Raw genomic sequence first — 18,675 nt, forward strand, 5'->3', positions numbered from 1 at the left:
ACAGCTAAAACTATAAACATTGATTTTGCAAATCAACTAGGACTTAAACATGTTCCATTTATTTCTTTGTGAATATTAAATTTTCTTGAGAATATTCTTGTTACTCATGCATTTGGTTTTACGCGTAAGCTAAAGATATAATATATGGGTATAACACAGCACATATTGGTTCAATCATACATTACGTGATTCTTTATTCAAAATTATTAAAAATGATAGACACGATACAAATTATTTATCTTGTAATTAAAGATTCAGATCAATGAAATTCCTGCCTAAAACTAATACTATTATGTTGAGTTTACTTGCAATACATGGCAAGAAATGAATTGATTGTACGTTAACACGTGTTGTCAACTTTGACAGCAAGAAAAGTGGTTTAAGAATCCGTCTAGTCTTCCATCCAAATTGGGCAAACATTTTGTTCCACAAATATCCTCTATGTTACAGTAATTCGTGAATTTGGGCAATGAGTGTATATAAATATAATAGAATAGATCAGGTAGATGTTCAAATAGAATTTAATTCTCTCGTGACCTGTAAAACACAACTAATGATTTTATATATTTTGCGGTTGTTGACAAAAGATGTACAAATTTATTATGTAAAATAAATTATCCCAAAAAGGCGCAATAGTATTATAAAAAAAATTGCTTTATTTATGAAAACTTAAAATAACAAGTATATGGTGAGAGATTTTCAAAGAGTAATGGCACTACTATATAACTTACTAACTTGTTACAGAAGTTATACTGTAATACTTGATTTAGTACTAAATTAAAACCATCACATATTTTTTGTAGTTTACTTTTATTTAAAATATATATTAGTACTCCCTCCGTCCCCAAAGAATATGCACTTTAGATTCGACACTGATTTTAATGCAAAATTAATAAAGTAAGAGGGGTAGAAAGAAAAAGTAATTAAAATATTACTATTTGGGAACGAGTCTCACCTTATTAGAGAGAAAAGAGTTTACAAAATTGGAAAATGCATAATCTTGTGGAATGAACTAAAAAGAAAAACGTGGATATTCTTCTGGGACAGAGGGAGTAGATATTTACAATTTTTATAAATAAAAATAAATATATTTCACACGTATGAAAAAACACTTTTTGTGATTAAACTCGTAAGGATGATACTTACATTGGATTAAAATAATAAGAACAGGATCGAGCACAATCACAGAGGAGTGCAACACTACAACTCATAAAAATTACATAGAGCCTTCTCGGTACGATAGAATTGGAATAAGGATGGAGCGGAATAAAAGTAAGAATGAGATGAAGATAATAATGAGATGACAATTTCTTTGTATATTCATTACATTCCCTCCCCCATTCTATTATATCAAGCAAGTGAATAGAATAAAAGTAACAAATCATATTCTTCGATCATACCAAGAAAAACCTCAGTTAGTAATGCAGGATTGGCTCAAGGGATTATAGGTTAAAACTTCCAAGAATATGACGGAAAGTAAAACAAATATACATAAGACGCATATAACGGTTTCCTTTGCTTTTCTTTTGTTGTATTCCCAAACCAATATAGATCATATCATATCTAAAAGGTCTCATCGGAATCTGGTTATAGATACACATTAAAAATCTTATATCGGCCGGGAGGGACGGGATGGGAGGGGCTAATGCGTTTTTAGCTAAAGAAAAAAATCAGGTACAACAATCTGTTTCCAAGTTAGTCGACTACCAACGTTGCACCTCATCTACTAACCTTGTCTCAGTCTGCTTTCTTGTTAGTGTCTTCATCAGTCTCTTCAGCCTTTGATTTTGATTCATCAAATGCCAACAACTGCATTAAATCAGTTTATATTATGAGATTGAGAATATAACTAGAGTTTTTAAGAAAACAATATACTAGGCCCTACATTATAGTAAGAGAAATAAGAACTCCTAAGCTAGTTTACGTTAAGGATGTAAAATTTGACAGATAGATTGATAGATAGATAGTTTGGTAGGGATGTAATCATATACAAACTCTATATATTGTACAAACTCTAAACTATGATCTTGACGGTTAGATGTCAACATTTGATTTATGATAAATAACCTCATCAGAAAATGTCAACACAACGTCAACATTGTCAACCAATTGACGTTGTGTTGACATTTTCTGTTGATTTTTATGTGTTGACATCCAATCTTGAAATCTAACGGTCCAGATCATAATTTGGAGTTTGAAGGACAAAGATGCAGTGTGCATTTTATCACTACCCTAGTTTGGTGAATATAAAGTTGGAACTCATCTCTTTTAATAATGCTTCAATCCACTCATTTAAATCAAGGACATTTCGTATACTTCTATACCTCTAGCAAATACATTATGGTGGGTATATGATATTGTATTAAAAGAAAATACAAAAGAATTATTGACTTACGGGTTTGACTTCACCATTCCATATACAGTGTGCAGCCAAAAATCCAATGACACCGGGCACAATATACAACAGAGCAGGCTGGAGAAATAATTAGAATTGAAAAACACAGATTAGGAAATATAATAAACGAGTATCTTTTTGGGCAAAATATCCACTCTTCAAGAAGATTACTCACTTGTGCAGCTTGAAACCAGTTCATTACGATGATTGTGGCAACTAGACCAGCTGTATATCCTAGGAAAGCACTCTTAAAATATTGGCTGTCCTTCCCTCTCGAGACATCAAATCTTAGAGCTAATGCTACAAAAATCCCTGAAAAGTACATGCCAAATCAAACAACTGATTCATCTAGAGTGTAATTCAGTCATACATGAAGAACAGCTACCAATTGAACAAAGGAAGAATACTCAATGTACCAAGCCACCTATCCAGATGAGACATGCAAAAATGATGCACCAAGTATAACTAAATTTTTCTCTTATCTATTACTCCTAAATCCCTTCCCTTGTTAAGTGAAATGGTTGAAAACTGAAATGTATATACATAAATACATATATACATAAATACATATACAAATATCTTGTTTTTTACATGCGCCACACGCACCATTTCGCTAGTTAATGACAAAGGACATGGTGATGATATTCTACTCATGTGCAGTTGTGATGGCTATTAAATGACACTCTACCAGTAGATAAAAGCGAAAAGGTGCTCAAATCATAAAATCTAAAACTGGAAGTAAAAAAGTTCATACCAGGAATCACTATATCACCAAGTCCTAACATTGAAAATGGGCGAGCAGAATCTGCTGTAGGGAACAAAAGCTGCAATGAGCAGAGAAAGATTAATTATACTGAAATTTCTGAATTTTTACAAGGAACAAGGCCATGCCAGGTAAGGTATATTATAGAGTTGAAGCATGCACCTTTATTGGGGCATCAAAAGATTTCGCAACGCTAACCATAACTGGGGTGAAAAAAACCCAGAATATGTCATACACAAAAAGACCAGCCTGTTATTGGCAGAATATAACCATTAAGTAGCGAACAAAATGGAGAAAACAACTGTCAGAAAAAATATATCCGAAAGCTTCCTCTCGGCTCATAAAGCAATGGAACTACGCTAGGTAGTTTCTGTGTGAGTCATATAATAAAACATTAATCTTTACCAATAGAATAGCACCAGTCTTGAATGAACCAAGTGAAAGCATTTCAATTCCCTGAAATTGTTATGTAGAAAAAAATAAAGATGAAAATGGTAAGAAAGCTGGTTCAAAAATAAAATGATTCAAGAGCTCTAAGGTTCAATGTGCATCAGCTGGAATTCCATAATTTATATAGTAAGTCGGATGCACCAAGATAAAATATTACTCCCTCCGTCCCACATAATTTTACACATTTTGACCCGGCACGGGTTTTAAGAAATGTAATGGAAAGTAAGTTGAAATAGTTGGTGGGATGTGGGTCCTACTTTTAAAGTATTAGTTTTATAATAAAATGTGAGTAGAAATGAGTTAGTGGAATATGGGGTCCACTACCAAAAATGGTAAAAGTGAAATGGGTAAAATTATGTGGGACGGCCCAAAATGGAATACTGGGTAAAATTATGTGGGACGGAGGGAGTATCAGTTATAGTGTGATAACCTGAATGGAGAAGGCAAGCCCCAAGATATTGTTAGCTAGCCAATGCTTCTGTTTAGCATACCACGCGCAAAAGAACGTTCCAGGAATTGCAGCAATTATCTGTGATTTTGTAAACTCAACCTCCAAAGCTGATAAATAAGAAGAATGTCTTCATATTACAAGCAACAAAAAGTTGAGCAGATTGAACAGAAGGCTTCAAAAAAAATGCATTAGATAAAGATCTTAAATGACATGAAATATCATGGCCAAACTATTGAGCACCATCTTAGTTCCAAATCCAATCACAGAAAACAGTTGCCATCAATTAGCTATCCAACTAATCAAGTAAAAAATCCTTCATATTCTAGACAAAAGACCCTAATTAGTTTGAATAAGGCCAAACTATCTAACATCTCAAAGTTTCCAATCGCAGAAAGCAGTTGTCAGCAACTGACATTCCAATTAAACGAAGTGAAAAATCCTTCTTTTTCCAGACGAAAGGCCATAATCAGTTCTCAAAAATGTAAACATCTTACATCTAAATTTTAGATATACTCTCACATAGCAAAAGAAGAAAAAGGAAAACTGAACATCTCCACATACATCACAACACGTTCAACTTTACAGCAATGGAATGTTTCCAAATCCACATGAACGCCAATTATCAGATGGCAGAGAACAGACGGTTGAACCAACAAAGTTAACTAACAAATCATTGTCCGAATAGGTCAAAGAACATAATTTTTTGCCCACACCCATGGAAGTAGATAACGAACAAATTTGCATAAAAGAATCACATATTATCCATCTGACTTACCCAAAAACATCCATCAACAAATCAAAACATTTGAGAATTATTTTCATTATCAATTTCAAAGAATAGAGGTCTCCATGGACCATACAGAGAACACCAGAATATATAGTAGGTTGTCTATTTTGCCTGTTAATAAGTATCCTGTCTTGTTCGATAATTAGTATGCTAACTCAGAAAATTAGAAAGAACCACATTCCAATGTTCACAATTTTTTTGCCCCCGTTGCCATTTTGGGTATAACTAAGTATAATTCACAGTCAAATGAATGCATTTTGTTATAAAATCTATCCTCAGTCAACCCAAAACTGTAGTCCAAGTCAACTAAGATGTGAGTATTATCTTTTATTGAAGATCTGCAACTATAGAATGAAATGTGAGCAGCAAAACCAGGGATTCCCAACAGAAAAATGTGACAAGTGACAACCAAAAAAATTGTTATGGATGATAGAATATATAATTAGATACACAGAGGTCTTGGTGAGTTCATACACTGAAAATATGGGAGGCGCAATGTGATAATATTATCATTCCATGGTTTGGGCAGGAATCCCTTAATTTCAGGTAGCAGGGTTGCCCTACAAAGTCGAGACAAAGTAAGAATATTAATAGAACATTATACTAAAACACCGATACTAAGCTAAATAAGATATAGCCCATATGAGTAACTTACCCTAGTGCAGCAATCCCAAGTACAAAAAAATAACACGTCAAAACAGCATTAACCAAGTCTTTCGATAGAAATTTGAAAAGTAAAAACAGCGACAGCAACATTGCACTCCCAACCAATGGAAACCGCATGGCATGTTCGTTGGACATCGTTTCCTAAAATATTTAATCGCAGGACCAACGAAAGTTGATTACAAATTCCTCAAGCCACAGGGTTCATTAGATGGAAATGTAACGGAATCCAACTTACTGATGGTGGAGTAGGTTTAACAGAGCGATAACATCCCACGTAGACAGTTAGACAAGCTGTCAAAATGACATTTAAATTTGGGTCTACCTTCACAACAAGTGGGGCAAGGGTCAAACCTGTAACAGTGAATAATGATGTCAGAATGTGCCAAGAGAAGAGACCACAGAGTAAAGTTATCCACACTATGCACTTTCCATGAAAATGAATATGGAACTTCAGAGAAACATGAGTGCCTAGGAATATAAATATAACACTCTCTAACCAAGTTGTTTCCTAAATAAAGGGGATAAAATGCATTTCAAAATGGGCCTTGATGATTTTAGGACATGCCTCTGCACCAAGTAAGGGTACAAAATATGAAGTGAATTATGCAGATAAAAAAATATCGAGCATTCATATGCCCAAATCTACATATCAACACCCAAGAACATCAACCATGTTTCCACAAAACACTCAGCCAGAGCCAGTAAACCAAATAACAATGGGGTCAAGGCAAACTGTTCATCATCCCATTTAACACATCTCAAAATAAGTTTAGTACATCCATTTAGCAGTACAGAAATCAAAGAAAGCCAGCAAATTAAACTCAATGAATCAGAAAAAATGACATACCCGCCAGAGCCAAATTAGCAAGACGCTCATGGTTCTTCATTCTAAATCTTCAGGAATCTTGAACTGTCCCTCAATTTCCTAGAAAGACCATAGCAAATAACACGCATTCGTTTTACAATCTATATATATAGATACATATATAAGAGCCAATAAGTGAAATGTTTCGCCCATTTTTTCCCGCCAATACAGTATCTGTTGTGTAATAGGAGTACTATGCAAGATGAAGCATTAATACAGATGAGATAAACATTGGAAATTAAAATTAGGGCTCCATAAAACCATTATATCCTGTGAATACAATTATAATCTACAATTTTTTATCACTCATTTCCACTCAACAATTTCTGAATATTTACAATTGTATAGATCCCTAAACCCTAAACCCTATAGATCACAGTGCATCACAAGCCTTCCACCAAAATAAATAACATCCATCAGTCAATGAGAAATCAAACAAGTTAATATCAAAATTCAATATCTCACAAATCTTATTATTCCAATTTTTAGATCCATCAATTCAAAATTCAGAAAAAATGGGCACCGATTCCAATTGAGAAAAAAAATGAGCGAACTTGCAGATCTCAATATAAAATCCAACAAATAGTCGACTGAATTGGGAAGAAAAAAGAAGTTGCGGTGGAGAAGAAGATGCAACATCGGTGAAGAAAAACTGACCTGAAAAGAAGACGGCGAAGCACAAGTCCACGGCGGCAGCGGCGGGGAAGCTGACGCCGAGAATAAGGACGAAAAGGGGCTGAGGCGACGACGGCGGTGAGAGACTGAGAGAGATGGCAAATGAGGAAATTATTTCCAATACAGAAAATAAATAATTAAATAAATTACTATTTCACAAAGCCACGTAGCTGGACAACTATTCTACCAATAACATTTCGCCACGTCTTATTTACAAATATCTCTGTGACGCGACAAGTTATTAATTTTATCAAGCTCTTACACCGTCATCATAAATTCATAATCAGCATGTAAATTTTTCAAAACTTAACTAAACAAACTTACTAATTCATTCGTTTATTAACAAAGAGTCACATACACTTATTTTCGACACATAAATTAAAATAATGCGTTGAGCAGATGGTAAATAAAGTAAGAGAAAATAAAATAATAAAGATGGAAAGAGTATAAACTAAGAGCTTGTGAATAAAGTAAGAGAAAATAAAATAATAAAGATGAAAAGAGTATAAACTAAGAGCATTCATAATAGGGTGGACACTTTGGCTGGACACTTTGGCTGGACACTTTTACGTTTTTTGTTCATAGCCACAATAGTTGACACTTTTTTCAGCCACATTTCACTTTATTTTATTTGTTGTATATTTTAATTCAATTACAATTAAAATTATCGGACTAAAAATAATTAGATAAAAACGGCTAATAAAACAAATTAAAATTGAAAACTAAATTTTCATCGGATTAATGTAAGGGAAAAATTACAACGAAAATTTGATCTACGGAAAATCACACATATTCTTCACGCTACGCCGCCTCCCCTACATGCCCATACCTCTTCAATCAAATCGACCTGGAGTTGGTCATGTGTTGTGCTCCTGCGTATATCAGCGAAACGTTGGATCAGATATTCATTACTACGTGGTACACCCATCTGTATCGGCGCGGAGGCAACGCCGTGACTTGTACTTGCACCATCTTCCGGTGCCCAACGTTCTGCAGCAAATCCTTCATCTTCTATTATCATATTGTGCAATATGATACATGCTAACATAATATTCGCGACATCATCTTCGTGTCAAACTCGTGTCGGGCAGCGTATAATGGCCCATCGCGCTTGGAGCACACCAAAAGCTCGCTCAACATCTTTCCTAGCGGCCTCTTGTTTTCGCGCAAAATATTGTCTCCTCGCTCCAGCCGGTTGGCGAAGTGTCTTGACGAATACGGGCCAACGAGGGTATATTCCATCTGCCAAATAGTATCCCCTGCGATACTGCGTGCCATTTGCTACAAAACTGATCTCTGGACCCTCTCCCCGGCACTCATCATTGAAGATAGGCGACGACTGCAGAACGTTGATGTCGTTGTTCGAACCTGCAACACCGAAATACGCATGCCAGATCCGCAAACGGTAGTCAGCAACGGCTTCCAAGATCATCGAAGGATGTTTGCTTTTGAAACCAGTAGTGAACTGGCCTTTCCACGCCACCGGGCAGTTTTTCCACTCCCAATGCATGCAATCAATGCTGCCCATCATCCCTGGGAAACTGTGCACCGCACCGTGCATATCTAGCAGTCTCTGGCACTCATCAGGGAGTTGGCTTTCGTAGGAACTCCGGACCAAAGACTTCCCGCATGCCCTTACAAAACTGCCGGAGCACCTCTAGACTAGTCGTCTCACCCATCTGTAGGTATTCGTCGAACATATCAGCCGGTCCGGCATAGGCAAGCTGCCTTATTGCAGAGGTGCATTTATGAAAAGTAGACAGTCCGATCCGGCCAGTGCAATCACTCCGGAGGTTGAAGCAACCGTACCGGTCCGCCAATGTCGTCGCTATATGGGTGAAGAGCGGTCGCGACATTCTGAAACGCCGACGGAAAATATCAGCTGGGTAACGGGGGTTAGCGCTAAAAGTAGTTTGCTATAAGCCGCTCAGCCGCTCCGACATGGTCTCGTGGGATTGTCCGACGATGACGAATCTCACGAGGGATCGCCGCCGCCGCCAATTCCGCCGCCGCCGCCTCATCCTCCTCGTCGGCTTCCCTCTGCACCTCTTGAATCAAAGAATCCCATGCTTCATTCCATAAATCATCCATAAATAGCAATGGAAATCCACAAATTTTTAGAAATAGAAAAATTGGATAGAAAGTGAAATAGGTGTGAAGATGTGTGTGGAGAGAAGATGAAAATGGGAGGAATATTTATAATAAAAATAATTAAAAATCCAAAATTAAAAAAAAAATGTAAATCGGCGACCGCCGCGGCGGTTTCGCCGTGCAATAGATAGCCGCGGCGGCCGCCGCGTTTCTCTCTCCTCCGGCTCGTCCTCGGCGCATTCGGGGCGAAAGCCCTTCCGCCCCCAAAAATCGTCCGCCTCCGGGGCGGCCTCTTCCGCCACAGTAGACAGGCGCGGCTCAGCCGCGATCGGGGCGCCCGCCGCGGCGCCCCTACTGTGGATGCTCTAGAGAGAAGGTTACCTTTTAGCAAATATAAAAATAACTTAATTATCTTATACTAGTTCCTAAAATAGAAAATGACTCGATTAATATGGAACGGAAAAAGTACAAAACTACATAATTCTAAATATAGTTTACCACTAAATCTATTTTTGAATTTTTAAAAATATTAAAAAAAAAAATAAGTGGAACATTAATTTACACATAATTATAATGAAAAGTTAGTGCAGTGATGAGCAGTGATTAATTGTATGGTCCTAATTTATGATACTCCCATCCTCCCTGAAAAGTATGAACATTTGATTCGACACGAGTTTTAATTTATAGTAATTGATAAAGTAACAGAGAGATAAAAAAAATTTAAAAGAATTATTAGGAAAAAATGGATCCCGTCTTATAAAAGAGAAAAGAGTTTCAAAAATTAGAAAGTTCATATTTTTTATGAACGACTAAAAATGAAAGAATTCATATTTTTAGGAACGGAGAGAGTAAAAATTTTTTATCGTAAACTTACCCAATTGGCAAAATAAAATTTAGTGCATTGAGTAGTAATCAGTAATTCTTTTAATACTTTTTTCATCCCCCGAAAATATAAAGACTTTGGATACGTACGAGATTTAATGCAAAAAAATTTACAGTATAAGAGAAATGAAGAGGTTGAAATAATATTAATGGATAATTTGGGAGATGCGAGCATTCGGCTGGATTATTAAATGAAAAATAGGCACAATAATCTTTATTTGAAGTTCGATAGATATATATATATATATATATATATATATATATATATATATATATATGTATATATATATATATATATATATATATATGTATATATATATATATGTGTGTGGAGCTAGATTGCATTTTTGTGTTTAAAATATTGCATGTTTTGTGCCACATGGCTCCCCTATATATATATATATATAAACCTATATAAAAGGAAAACTTTAAGGATATTTACAAGAATGTCATTTTAGGTGAAAAATTGTAATAAGTAATTAAAATAATTTTCTTTAATTAATTCCTACATTTGTAAATATAATTTAAGGAAGCTTACAACGCATTTAATGAAATTAAGATAATAAATCTTTATCATGGAATTTTAATGCACAATAACATTCCAGACATTTACAATTTTTTTGTTCACCTTATTATAAGCCTATGTAACTTTGGTGCAATACTGATGTACCGGAAATGGTTATTAGGCCTCGGGTTGTGTTTATGGAAAGTGTGTTCAATTGACCAGGAGGTGACTCCTAACCTAGTCGTGTCGCTGGATCGAAAACCTAAAAACCTGGTATCAAGAAATTTTCTCAACCCACTTCTACTGGCTAGTATAGTGAGAGTAAGGGTCGAATCCCACGAGGAACGATGGTTGTAGCTCTAGACTGTGGTGACACTCTAGAATGGTTGGTTAGCTACCACGCTTGGATTGAAATTCTACCTAGCGAAAACTAAAATTGGACTTAGACTCTACTGACTAGAATGGTTATCTGATATCTGGGTGAGGTTGACATATGAGAGAGAAAAGATATTCTACTGGAGTGCATGTGAAAAGTAGAAGTTTACTAAAAGTAGTTAAACAAAAGATGGGGTGAATATCCTAACGAAATGGCTGACGCGCTGACATATCTGCAGAAAATCTGGCAAAAGTGGGAGTACAAAAGCAAAAGTGGCTGAAAAGTAAAGTGGTCCTAGAAAAGGTGGATTGTGATGTTGTCTTCTTCAACAAGTATGCATAAAATTCAGACGAACACAAACTCCATGGATAAACTCAGATTTACAGCTTCACACGTCAGATCCATAAATTAAAAGACTTAAAATTGAAGATTAACAGCTAATAAAACAAAATTATCCTACTGACTAACATGCAAGGTGATGATAGCAACATAAGTGAAAAACTCATGCATTAAACCTTAGATTGGAAGAAAGAAAACTCGAGCTAGCTAACAAACTCAGATCTAGCCTACGCAAACGAAAACATGCTTCAATACTTAGAAATTAAACGCAAACAACAGAAATCTAAACTAGTCAGAATGAAATGTGACAACGATCAAAGATAACAAAAGAAAAGCAACTTCCATAGCAAATGTTTGGCTCGCAACAAAAGACTTCAAAAGCAGCTGAAGATTTAAGTTCTAACAAGATCCAACAAGCTAAAACAAAATGCAAATTTAAACTAAGAAAACAAGTAAAGATTGTTTTTGCCACTTGGGCGAAGAAACAGTTTCTGACTATTAAAACGGCTGGAAGAGTAGACGGTGGATGATCTCCAGGGGAACTCGGTCGGCTTCAAGTGATCATGACTGGCGGCGAGGAACGAGAGTTGAAAAGCTGGCCTCCGCCTCGGAGCTAAGACTTCCGAGAGCGGTTCTAAGTGAGCTTGTTGTGTGTTGGTAGGTATATTGTGGATTATGGATCATGCACCCTTCTTTCTTCATGTGACCTTCTATTTATAGGGAGGCTTGCCCTAAAAAGTAGGGTTGTTGTTCCTTGCAAATTGTCGCTTTTGCCCCCGTCAAATAGTTGGCCGTCTACTAGCTTTTCTCTTTTCTCCATCTTGAGCCTTAGGGCATACATCCTGATCAGTATTGCACCCTTCTGACGTCCTTTTTCACTTGAACTCCCCAATTCCTTTCCTGCTGACTTGCACCTTTTTACTGCACACTTACGCACTTCTCTTGCAAAATATGCACATTAAGCTCATCATACTGACCAGTAATCAAGGCCTAGAATACGACTTATCCAATGATAAAAAAAAATAATTACATTACATGCATTTCTAAAACTGCCGTGAATCACATCTAAAATGTGGGAATTCATTAAAATGAATTTTAATTAAATTACAATTTTTACCTAAAATAATATTTTTGTAAATATTTTCGAAACTCCCCTTCTCCTATACGTCTCAATTTAATGGAGAATTCAAAGGATCTCAATTGTACACATGATCCATTAATAAACAAACAAAAACTGATATTTGTGGAGTATAAATTTTGGGAAATGAAACGTTTTTTTAGAGCATCCATAATAGTGGACATCCACTATTGGGGCGGACGAGCGGGCGACGGACGTCCCGGACGGACGAGATGTTATCTGTGTCGCCCGCTATTGTGGTGAGGCGACGGACGTCCCGACGGACGAGAGCATTTTTCAAATTTTTTTTCAAAACTCTTTATATACGGATTGTTACACTTCATTTCATTTGCACCACTAGTATTAACGAGTTTCTCTTCTTTCTCTCTACATTTCTAATTTGATCGGTGGATCCAAAAATGACTAGTGGTAGTGGTAGTGGTGGGGATGCCGGCGCAAGGCGGCGAATTAGGTCCACGGTGATAAATTGGTTGATAGTAGCAGCAGCAGCCCGTGGTACATCGCCCCATCCATCATCGAGTTGTAGTACGTCGGGACCACGTCGCTGCCCACCAACGGTTGTTTGACATTACTTCGCTGAGCAGCCGCGTTTTAGGATACACCAGGATCTATTTATGAGTATCGCGAATGCTTTAGAGCATCGATACAAGTATTTCAGGTTCAAGGAGGATGCGAGTGGTAGACCCGGTCACACGCCTATACAGAAGTGCACTGCCGTAATTAGGCAGTTGGCCTATGGAGGCGTGGCCGACATGTTCGACGAGTACCTCCACATCAGCGAGACGACTGCCCGCTAGTGTTTGTGGTATTTTTGTAAGGGCGTCATTCACATATTCGGGGATAGGTATATTCGAAAGCCTACCCCTGAAGACTGCCAGACTCTGATGAATATGCACGGGATGGTGCACAGATTTTCCAGCATGTTGGGTAGCATAGATTGTATGCATTAGGAGTGGAAGAACTGCCCCACCGCCTGGAAAGGGATGTACATGACTGGTTTCAAAGTCAAGAATCTCCCGATGATCCTCGAAGCCGTAACTGACTACCGATTGTGGATTTGGCATGCGTATTTTGGGTTAGCCGGGTCGAACAACGACATCAACGTCCTCCAGTCGTCACCCCTTTTCAACGAGCAGTGCATGGGCATTGGCCCGACCATCAGTTTCGTCGCCAACGGCAACCAACACGATATGGGCTACTATTTGGCAGGTGGGATATACCCTAGGTGGCCCGTCTTTGTGAAGACGATCAGATGCCCAACCGATCCAAAGAAGATCTACTTTGCGCAACAACAGGAGGCGGCGCGCAAGAATGTGGAGCGGGCATTTGGGATGCTCCAAGCTCAATGGGCGGCGTTGAAGGGTCTAACACGTTTGTGGTATGAGGATTGTATTGCTGATGTCATGTATGCATGTCTTATCATGCACAATATGATTGTCGAAAATGAAGGTCCAGAACTGACTGATTGGGCCAATGAAGATGCTGATGTTGTCGGTCCAAGTCACGGCATGGTCACCGCCAATGTACGAATGGGGATACCTCATGTGGACGTCGATCGGGTCCGTGCATTTGCCGATCTTCGACAGCAAGAAGCCCATATTCGACTCCAAAAAGATATATATAATTGAAGAGTTATGGGCGCGGAGGAGTGCACGTTGATATTTATAATGTAATTTGTTTAAATCGTTGTTTTTTTGTTGTTGAATTGTACTATTTTAATTTTTTTTATTTAATATAATCATTATTGTACTTTCTCCGTCCGTATTCGCCTCGAACTTTTAGTTACGTATTTGTGAATTTGTGAATTTGTTTATTGTGCTAGGATATTGGGATGTCCTAGTGCGAGTCCGCTATTGTGCAGTAGAATGTCTTAGTGATGTGGCAGTGCAGTGGGATGTCCTAGTGATGTGGCAGAGGTGTTATTGAGATGTCCTAGTGCTAGGCTATTGGAATGTCCGTCCTATTGTGGATGTTTTAGAATCTTTCTAATATCTATACATCTATATTTATATCTAGGGTGGTGATCAATTGCTAACTAAATATTAATCCAAAATTGAGACCAATTCCTAACCGTTATATGGGGAGATCTAGTGGTTGAAATATAACAAATGGATTATAATATAAATTTAAATAACAATTAAATGAATTCAAAGGGTATTAATGTCTATTCATAAATATAGTAGTTAAAACTAACTACTTTCTCTCTCTTCAAAATCATCTCAAAATTTTGAATTTACGTATGTAACACCCCCTACCCGGCGTCTGCAGGCCGAATAGGTAATGTCACCCGTCAAGTATGGTAATCTAAAATTTTCTTTTTCTGAACCATTATTTAAATTATTATTTAATATTCACAATTACAACGGAAATGACTTAGTACAAAAGTAATGCTAACATGCCACAACAAACAATTCGAAAGATCTATCCCTAATAAAGCCCAGTGACCCACCAAGGATGCAGCGCTGAGACAGATATGAACAAACATCGACTGGTACTCTCCAATGCCAACTAACCTGTAGCACACTCAACACTTTAGCCAAAAATTCTATTCGAGTAATAATCATACAACTTAAAATTCTAACAATTCTTATTATTGTTTTATTTACCAATTATTATCACCTCTATCATATTATTATTATTTTATTAGTTTCTAACATAATTTAGGAAGCATCTCCTATAACCATCACATACCTAGAAACCAACAATGAGTAATATCAATCCCAGATCATATCAACACAGTCATCGTCCTCTATCTCATGGAATTTACGAGATTTATAATCATACATCACTTCCTAAACCAATAGAATAGGATACAAAGTAAAATGCATATCACCAATTATTATTCACACGTTAACACGTATATAGATCACCAACATTTTCACATAATCAAACACATATAGCCCCATTAAGTGCTTAGTGACAAACTAGGGTACACGGACCAGATCAAAAACAGAATCAGAATCAGATGCCGACACGGATTTTGTCCTCGAGAGGATTCCGTACAGACCATCCATTTAGGGTACAGATAGATAATTGATAGGTCTCCTTGGGTTTTCGGTGTCGGGTGTGTAAATGCAAGGGTGTGCGTCCAACTGATTAGGATGAAAATCCCAAACTAGCTGAGTCGTTGGCACGACAACCGGAACCTGGTATCAAATAAATTTCCTCAACCCACTTCTACTGTTTAGTATAGTGGAGGTAAGGGTCGAATCCCACGAGGGTGGACACGTTCGGATAACTGTGGTGATATTCCTGGGTGGTTTTGGTTAGCTACCACGCTTTTGGGGTTGAGATTCTACCTAGGCGGGAAATAAAGATGGTATTCTACTGACTAGTGGGCGTGAAAATGACCGACATGTGGTTGTGTTCGTGGAAATGGGGAACAAAGTATCTCAGAGGCATGTGAAAAGTAAACAGTTACTAAATGAGGAAACTTAGACAACAAGGCATATCTGGTGGCTGGGTGGCTTTCTGACAGGTCTGGATGGTACAACTGAAAAGTTAAGGACAAAAGTAAAAGTGGTCCAAGCAAAAGTAGATTGTGATGTTTTCTTCTTCAAAAAGTATTAACAGAAATCATATGAACACAAACTCCATAACTAAACTCAGATTCATAAATTGAAGCTCAAGATCCATTAATTAAAATGCTCAACTTAAGATGAACAACTGAAACTGCAGATTACTTCTACTGACTGACATGCAAGATGGTAATAACTATGCGGAACAGGAAACTCATGCACGAAAACTTAAACTGAAACAGAACTACAATTTTCGATCAACAACTTCAGATCTAGCCTACTCAAATGAAAACACATGCAAACACTTAGAAATTAAAAGCGATAACTAGATCTAACTTTCCTAGGCAGAACGAAGCAAATTCAAACCAAAGAGACATGCGAAAAAGAAACTTCATAACTTAAAATGTTTGGATCGTAACGAAATACTTCAAAAGACAACAAAGGAGTAATGTTTGCAACAGATCCAACGAAGAAAGCAAGTAAAGATTAAACTAGAAAGCGAATAAAGATTCTTTTTGGCCACTCCGGACGGTGAACTGCTATACTACGACGACAAACTGGCTGGAACGGTGGGATGATAACTTCTCCGGCGGACTTCTGGACTCAGGTGACCAAAGTTGTGGCGAGGAACGAGAAGAACTGGACAATGCTGAAGGAACTGATCTTCTAGAGAGAATTCTAACTAAGTGTGGTGGTTGGATTTTTGAACTCCGAACTCTTCTCTCTCTCCAAGTGACTTATTTTATAGGGAGGCTTGCCCTTGCTTTTAGGGTAGACTTCCTTTGCGAATTGACTTTTCTGCCCCTTGTTATTGATCATCCCAGCTATCCTTCTTCTCTATTTCGAGTCTTTTCTCTGGCATGCATCCTAGTCAGTATTGCACCCTTCTTGCGCTCTTTTCACCTGCGACGTCCGAATCATCTCCTACTGACTTGGATCCCTTAATCCTGCACACTTAAGCAACTGTTTTGCATATAATGCATGTAATTCACGACAAACTGACCAGTAACCAAGGCTTAGAATACGACTTATCAATAATCAAATATCAGATATCAGACAGATCAGAACGATCCTCACTTCGGTTATCCAGAAGACGAGTGATCCCAGATAATGCAGCGCTGCTGTCCTATGGCATGCCAATTGTACCCACAGAATACACTCAAGCACGGGGCATAAACACAGTCAAATATACTTATTTTCGTATTAATACTTATATCCAACATAACACATCAACACAGACAAATCAGACATCATCAGAGATAGATAGATCAGACATCATCTCATGTAATCATATTTGTATACATCTCGTCAACATATATCATTGATCATATTCACCTTAACACCCATTTACACATTTATCTAACCATCTTTACAGTCACAATCACTCTTCTCTTTTCATATTTCATTATCAACTCATTCAACAATTCATTATATCATCATAGTTTACTTCATAAGTCTCTTATTCCATAAATAATCATAATTCATCAGGTTCACAGGATACATATTCTCATATAAACACATAAAAAGAAGCACATAAGAGAATTAGGCCTTTAAAGTGATGAGCATGCTACCTAGAGCGTGTACTTCCAAACCTTTCTTTTTGACGTCCCTTTTTTTCTTCTTCCGACCCCTTACTCTTGCCATGGCTAATAATTTGGTATAGCTACTTCGATAGCATTGTAATACACATTAATCCATAGAGAATATAATTTTTTATATAAGTTAAACTCTCTCATTTATTCTTAATTAATATTCTATATGTAAAATGTAAAGTATTTCTATAATACTTCATTTATCTTCAACATAACCACTGCACTGAACTGATTTATCATTAACGTTCTACCTTCAATCGGAAGAATTTAGAGACTTACATTTGAGAGACATACAACAAGATTTATTCAAAAATTCCTAATGGTTTAAGAGATACCACCATTTTCCCACATACTACCAAAATTAGACAATTTCTGGCAGCATTTTCTGAACAATTTTTATAAATGGTATTTGTACTCTTTAATTGCTCAGAAAATACAGAGAACAACTAGACACCTTATTGTTAATTTCTAAATTATGTTATCGAGTTTTAATCAATCATAAGTGCTCTGACTAACTCGGATAAATATGACATTTTAATAGAATTTTGACAGTTTCTGGCGGTATTGTTTTAACATGTGAATAATTTTGATCTCATAATCAGTCAAATAGATCCGTATGCATGATTTTTTTTTATGCATGACTTCCGCTGTGCAAGGGGCACTAAACCCCAACACAACCTAGCTCTGGACTTCGCAAGGAAACCAAAGTGAATGTCTCTGCTAGTGATTTCACCGATCAAACATTCTCACTAATATCAGAGAAGTGATCGGAACACGATCGGAGAAGGAGATCGAAGAAGAAGAGACAGAAAACCTAAATCGCCAAGAGAGATAGAGCGGACGAGAGAGAGAGTAGTGAATAAAATGAGATAAGGTTAACCGTTGTGCAAGAGTAGTGAAGAAAGCTCCGACTTCTTCTTTTGTGTTCTCCTTCATTCTCTTGGTTTATCGTTATGGCTTGCTCAAGTTGGATGATCAAACTGATCCAACCAGCCTATACGTGCATGTTCCCTGCAAATGCAGATGAGTGGATCCAGTGGAAACTTAGGTTGATGAACTTGACTTACTCTGACTTGAGTGACACGAATAGAACTCAAAAGTGCGTGTTTTCAAAACCTTAACCCACTAATACTATTAACTAGTATAGGGAAGTAAGGATCGATCCAACAAAAATGAGGCGTT

At 37.1% G+C, this 18,675-nt stretch overlaps 3 protein-coding genes across 3 annotated transcripts; 1 reads left to right on the top strand and 2 right to left on the bottom strand.

Moving 5' to 3' along the window:
- Window positions 1-1,492: 1,492 nt before the first annotated feature.
- On the bottom strand, window positions 1,493-7,164 carry LOC125223232 (signal peptide peptidase-like). The gene is made up of 12 exons (XM_048126277.1): window positions 7,035-7,164; window positions 6,360-6,437; window positions 5,748-5,863; window positions 5,502-5,653; window positions 5,321-5,406; window positions 4,039-4,166; window positions 3,564-3,614; window positions 3,321-3,407; window positions 3,150-3,219; window positions 2,571-2,707; window positions 2,396-2,473; window positions 1,493-1,809 (listed from the first exon to the last, which is right to left on the bottom strand). The coding sequence occupies exons 2-12, from the start codon at window positions 6,397-6,399 to the stop codon at window positions 1,738-1,740; spliced, it is 1,017 nt and encodes a 338-aa protein (XP_047982234.1). The 5' UTR covers window positions 6,400-6,437; window positions 7,035-7,164; the 3' UTR covers window positions 1,493-1,737.
- A 684-nt stretch (window positions 7,165-7,848) lies between these two features.
- On the bottom strand, window positions 7,849-9,143 carry LOC125221062. The gene is made up of 3 exons (XM_048123191.1): window positions 9,032-9,143; window positions 8,175-8,420; window positions 7,849-8,063 (listed from the first exon to the last, which is right to left on the bottom strand). Exons 1-3 carry the CDS (start codon window positions 9,141-9,143, stop codon window positions 7,849-7,851), a joined length of 573 nt encoding a protein of 190 aa, XP_047979148.1.
- Window positions 9,144-13,522: 4,379 nt separating this feature from the next.
- Window positions 13,523-14,011, top strand: LOC125221063. The gene has a single exon (XM_048123192.1). It carries the CDS (start codon window positions 13,523-13,525, stop codon window positions 14,009-14,011), a length of 489 nt encoding a protein of 162 aa, XP_047979149.1.
- Window positions 14,012-18,675: the final 4,664 nt, after the last annotated feature.

Source organism: Salvia hispanica, chromosome 4 (genome assembly GCF_023119035.1).
Source record: "Salvia hispanica cultivar TCC Black 2014 chromosome 4, UniMelb_Shisp_WGS_1.0, whole genome shotgun sequence".
Classification (NCBI taxonomy): domain Eukaryota; kingdom Viridiplantae; phylum Streptophyta; class Magnoliopsida; order Lamiales; family Lamiaceae; genus Salvia; species Salvia hispanica.

Bases quoted from the DNA above. Each gene is read 5' to 3' on its own strand.
- LOC125223232 (XM_048126277.1), bottom strand. From the start codon at position 6,399: ATGAAGAACCATGAGCGTCTTGCTAATTTGGCTCTGGCGG. The intron at 5,864-6,359 runs GTATGTCATTTT...TCACTGTTACAG, and splicing joins TGCTAATTTGGCTCTGGCGG to GTTTGACCCTTGCCCCACTT. The intron at 3,408-3,563 runs GTAAAGATTAAT...TGCCAATAACAG, and splicing joins AGACTGGTGCTATTCTATTG to GCTGGTCTTTTTGTGTATGA.
- LOC125221062 (XM_048123191.1), bottom strand. From the start codon at position 9,143: ATGGATGATTTATGGAATGAAGCATGGGATTCTTTGATTCAAGAGGTG. The intron at 8,421-9,031 runs GTGAGATTCGTC...TCGGTGTTGCAG, and splicing joins GGCGGCGGCGGCGATCCCTC to GTTCGAACAACGACATCAAC. The intron at 8,064-8,174 runs GTGTGCTCCAAG...ATATGATAATAG, and splicing joins AGATGTTGAGCGAGCTTTTG to AAGATGAAGGATTTGCTGCA.
- LOC125221063 (XM_048123192.1), top strand. From the start codon at position 13,523: ATGGGCATTGGCCCGACCATCAGTTTCGTCGCCAACGGCAACCAACAC.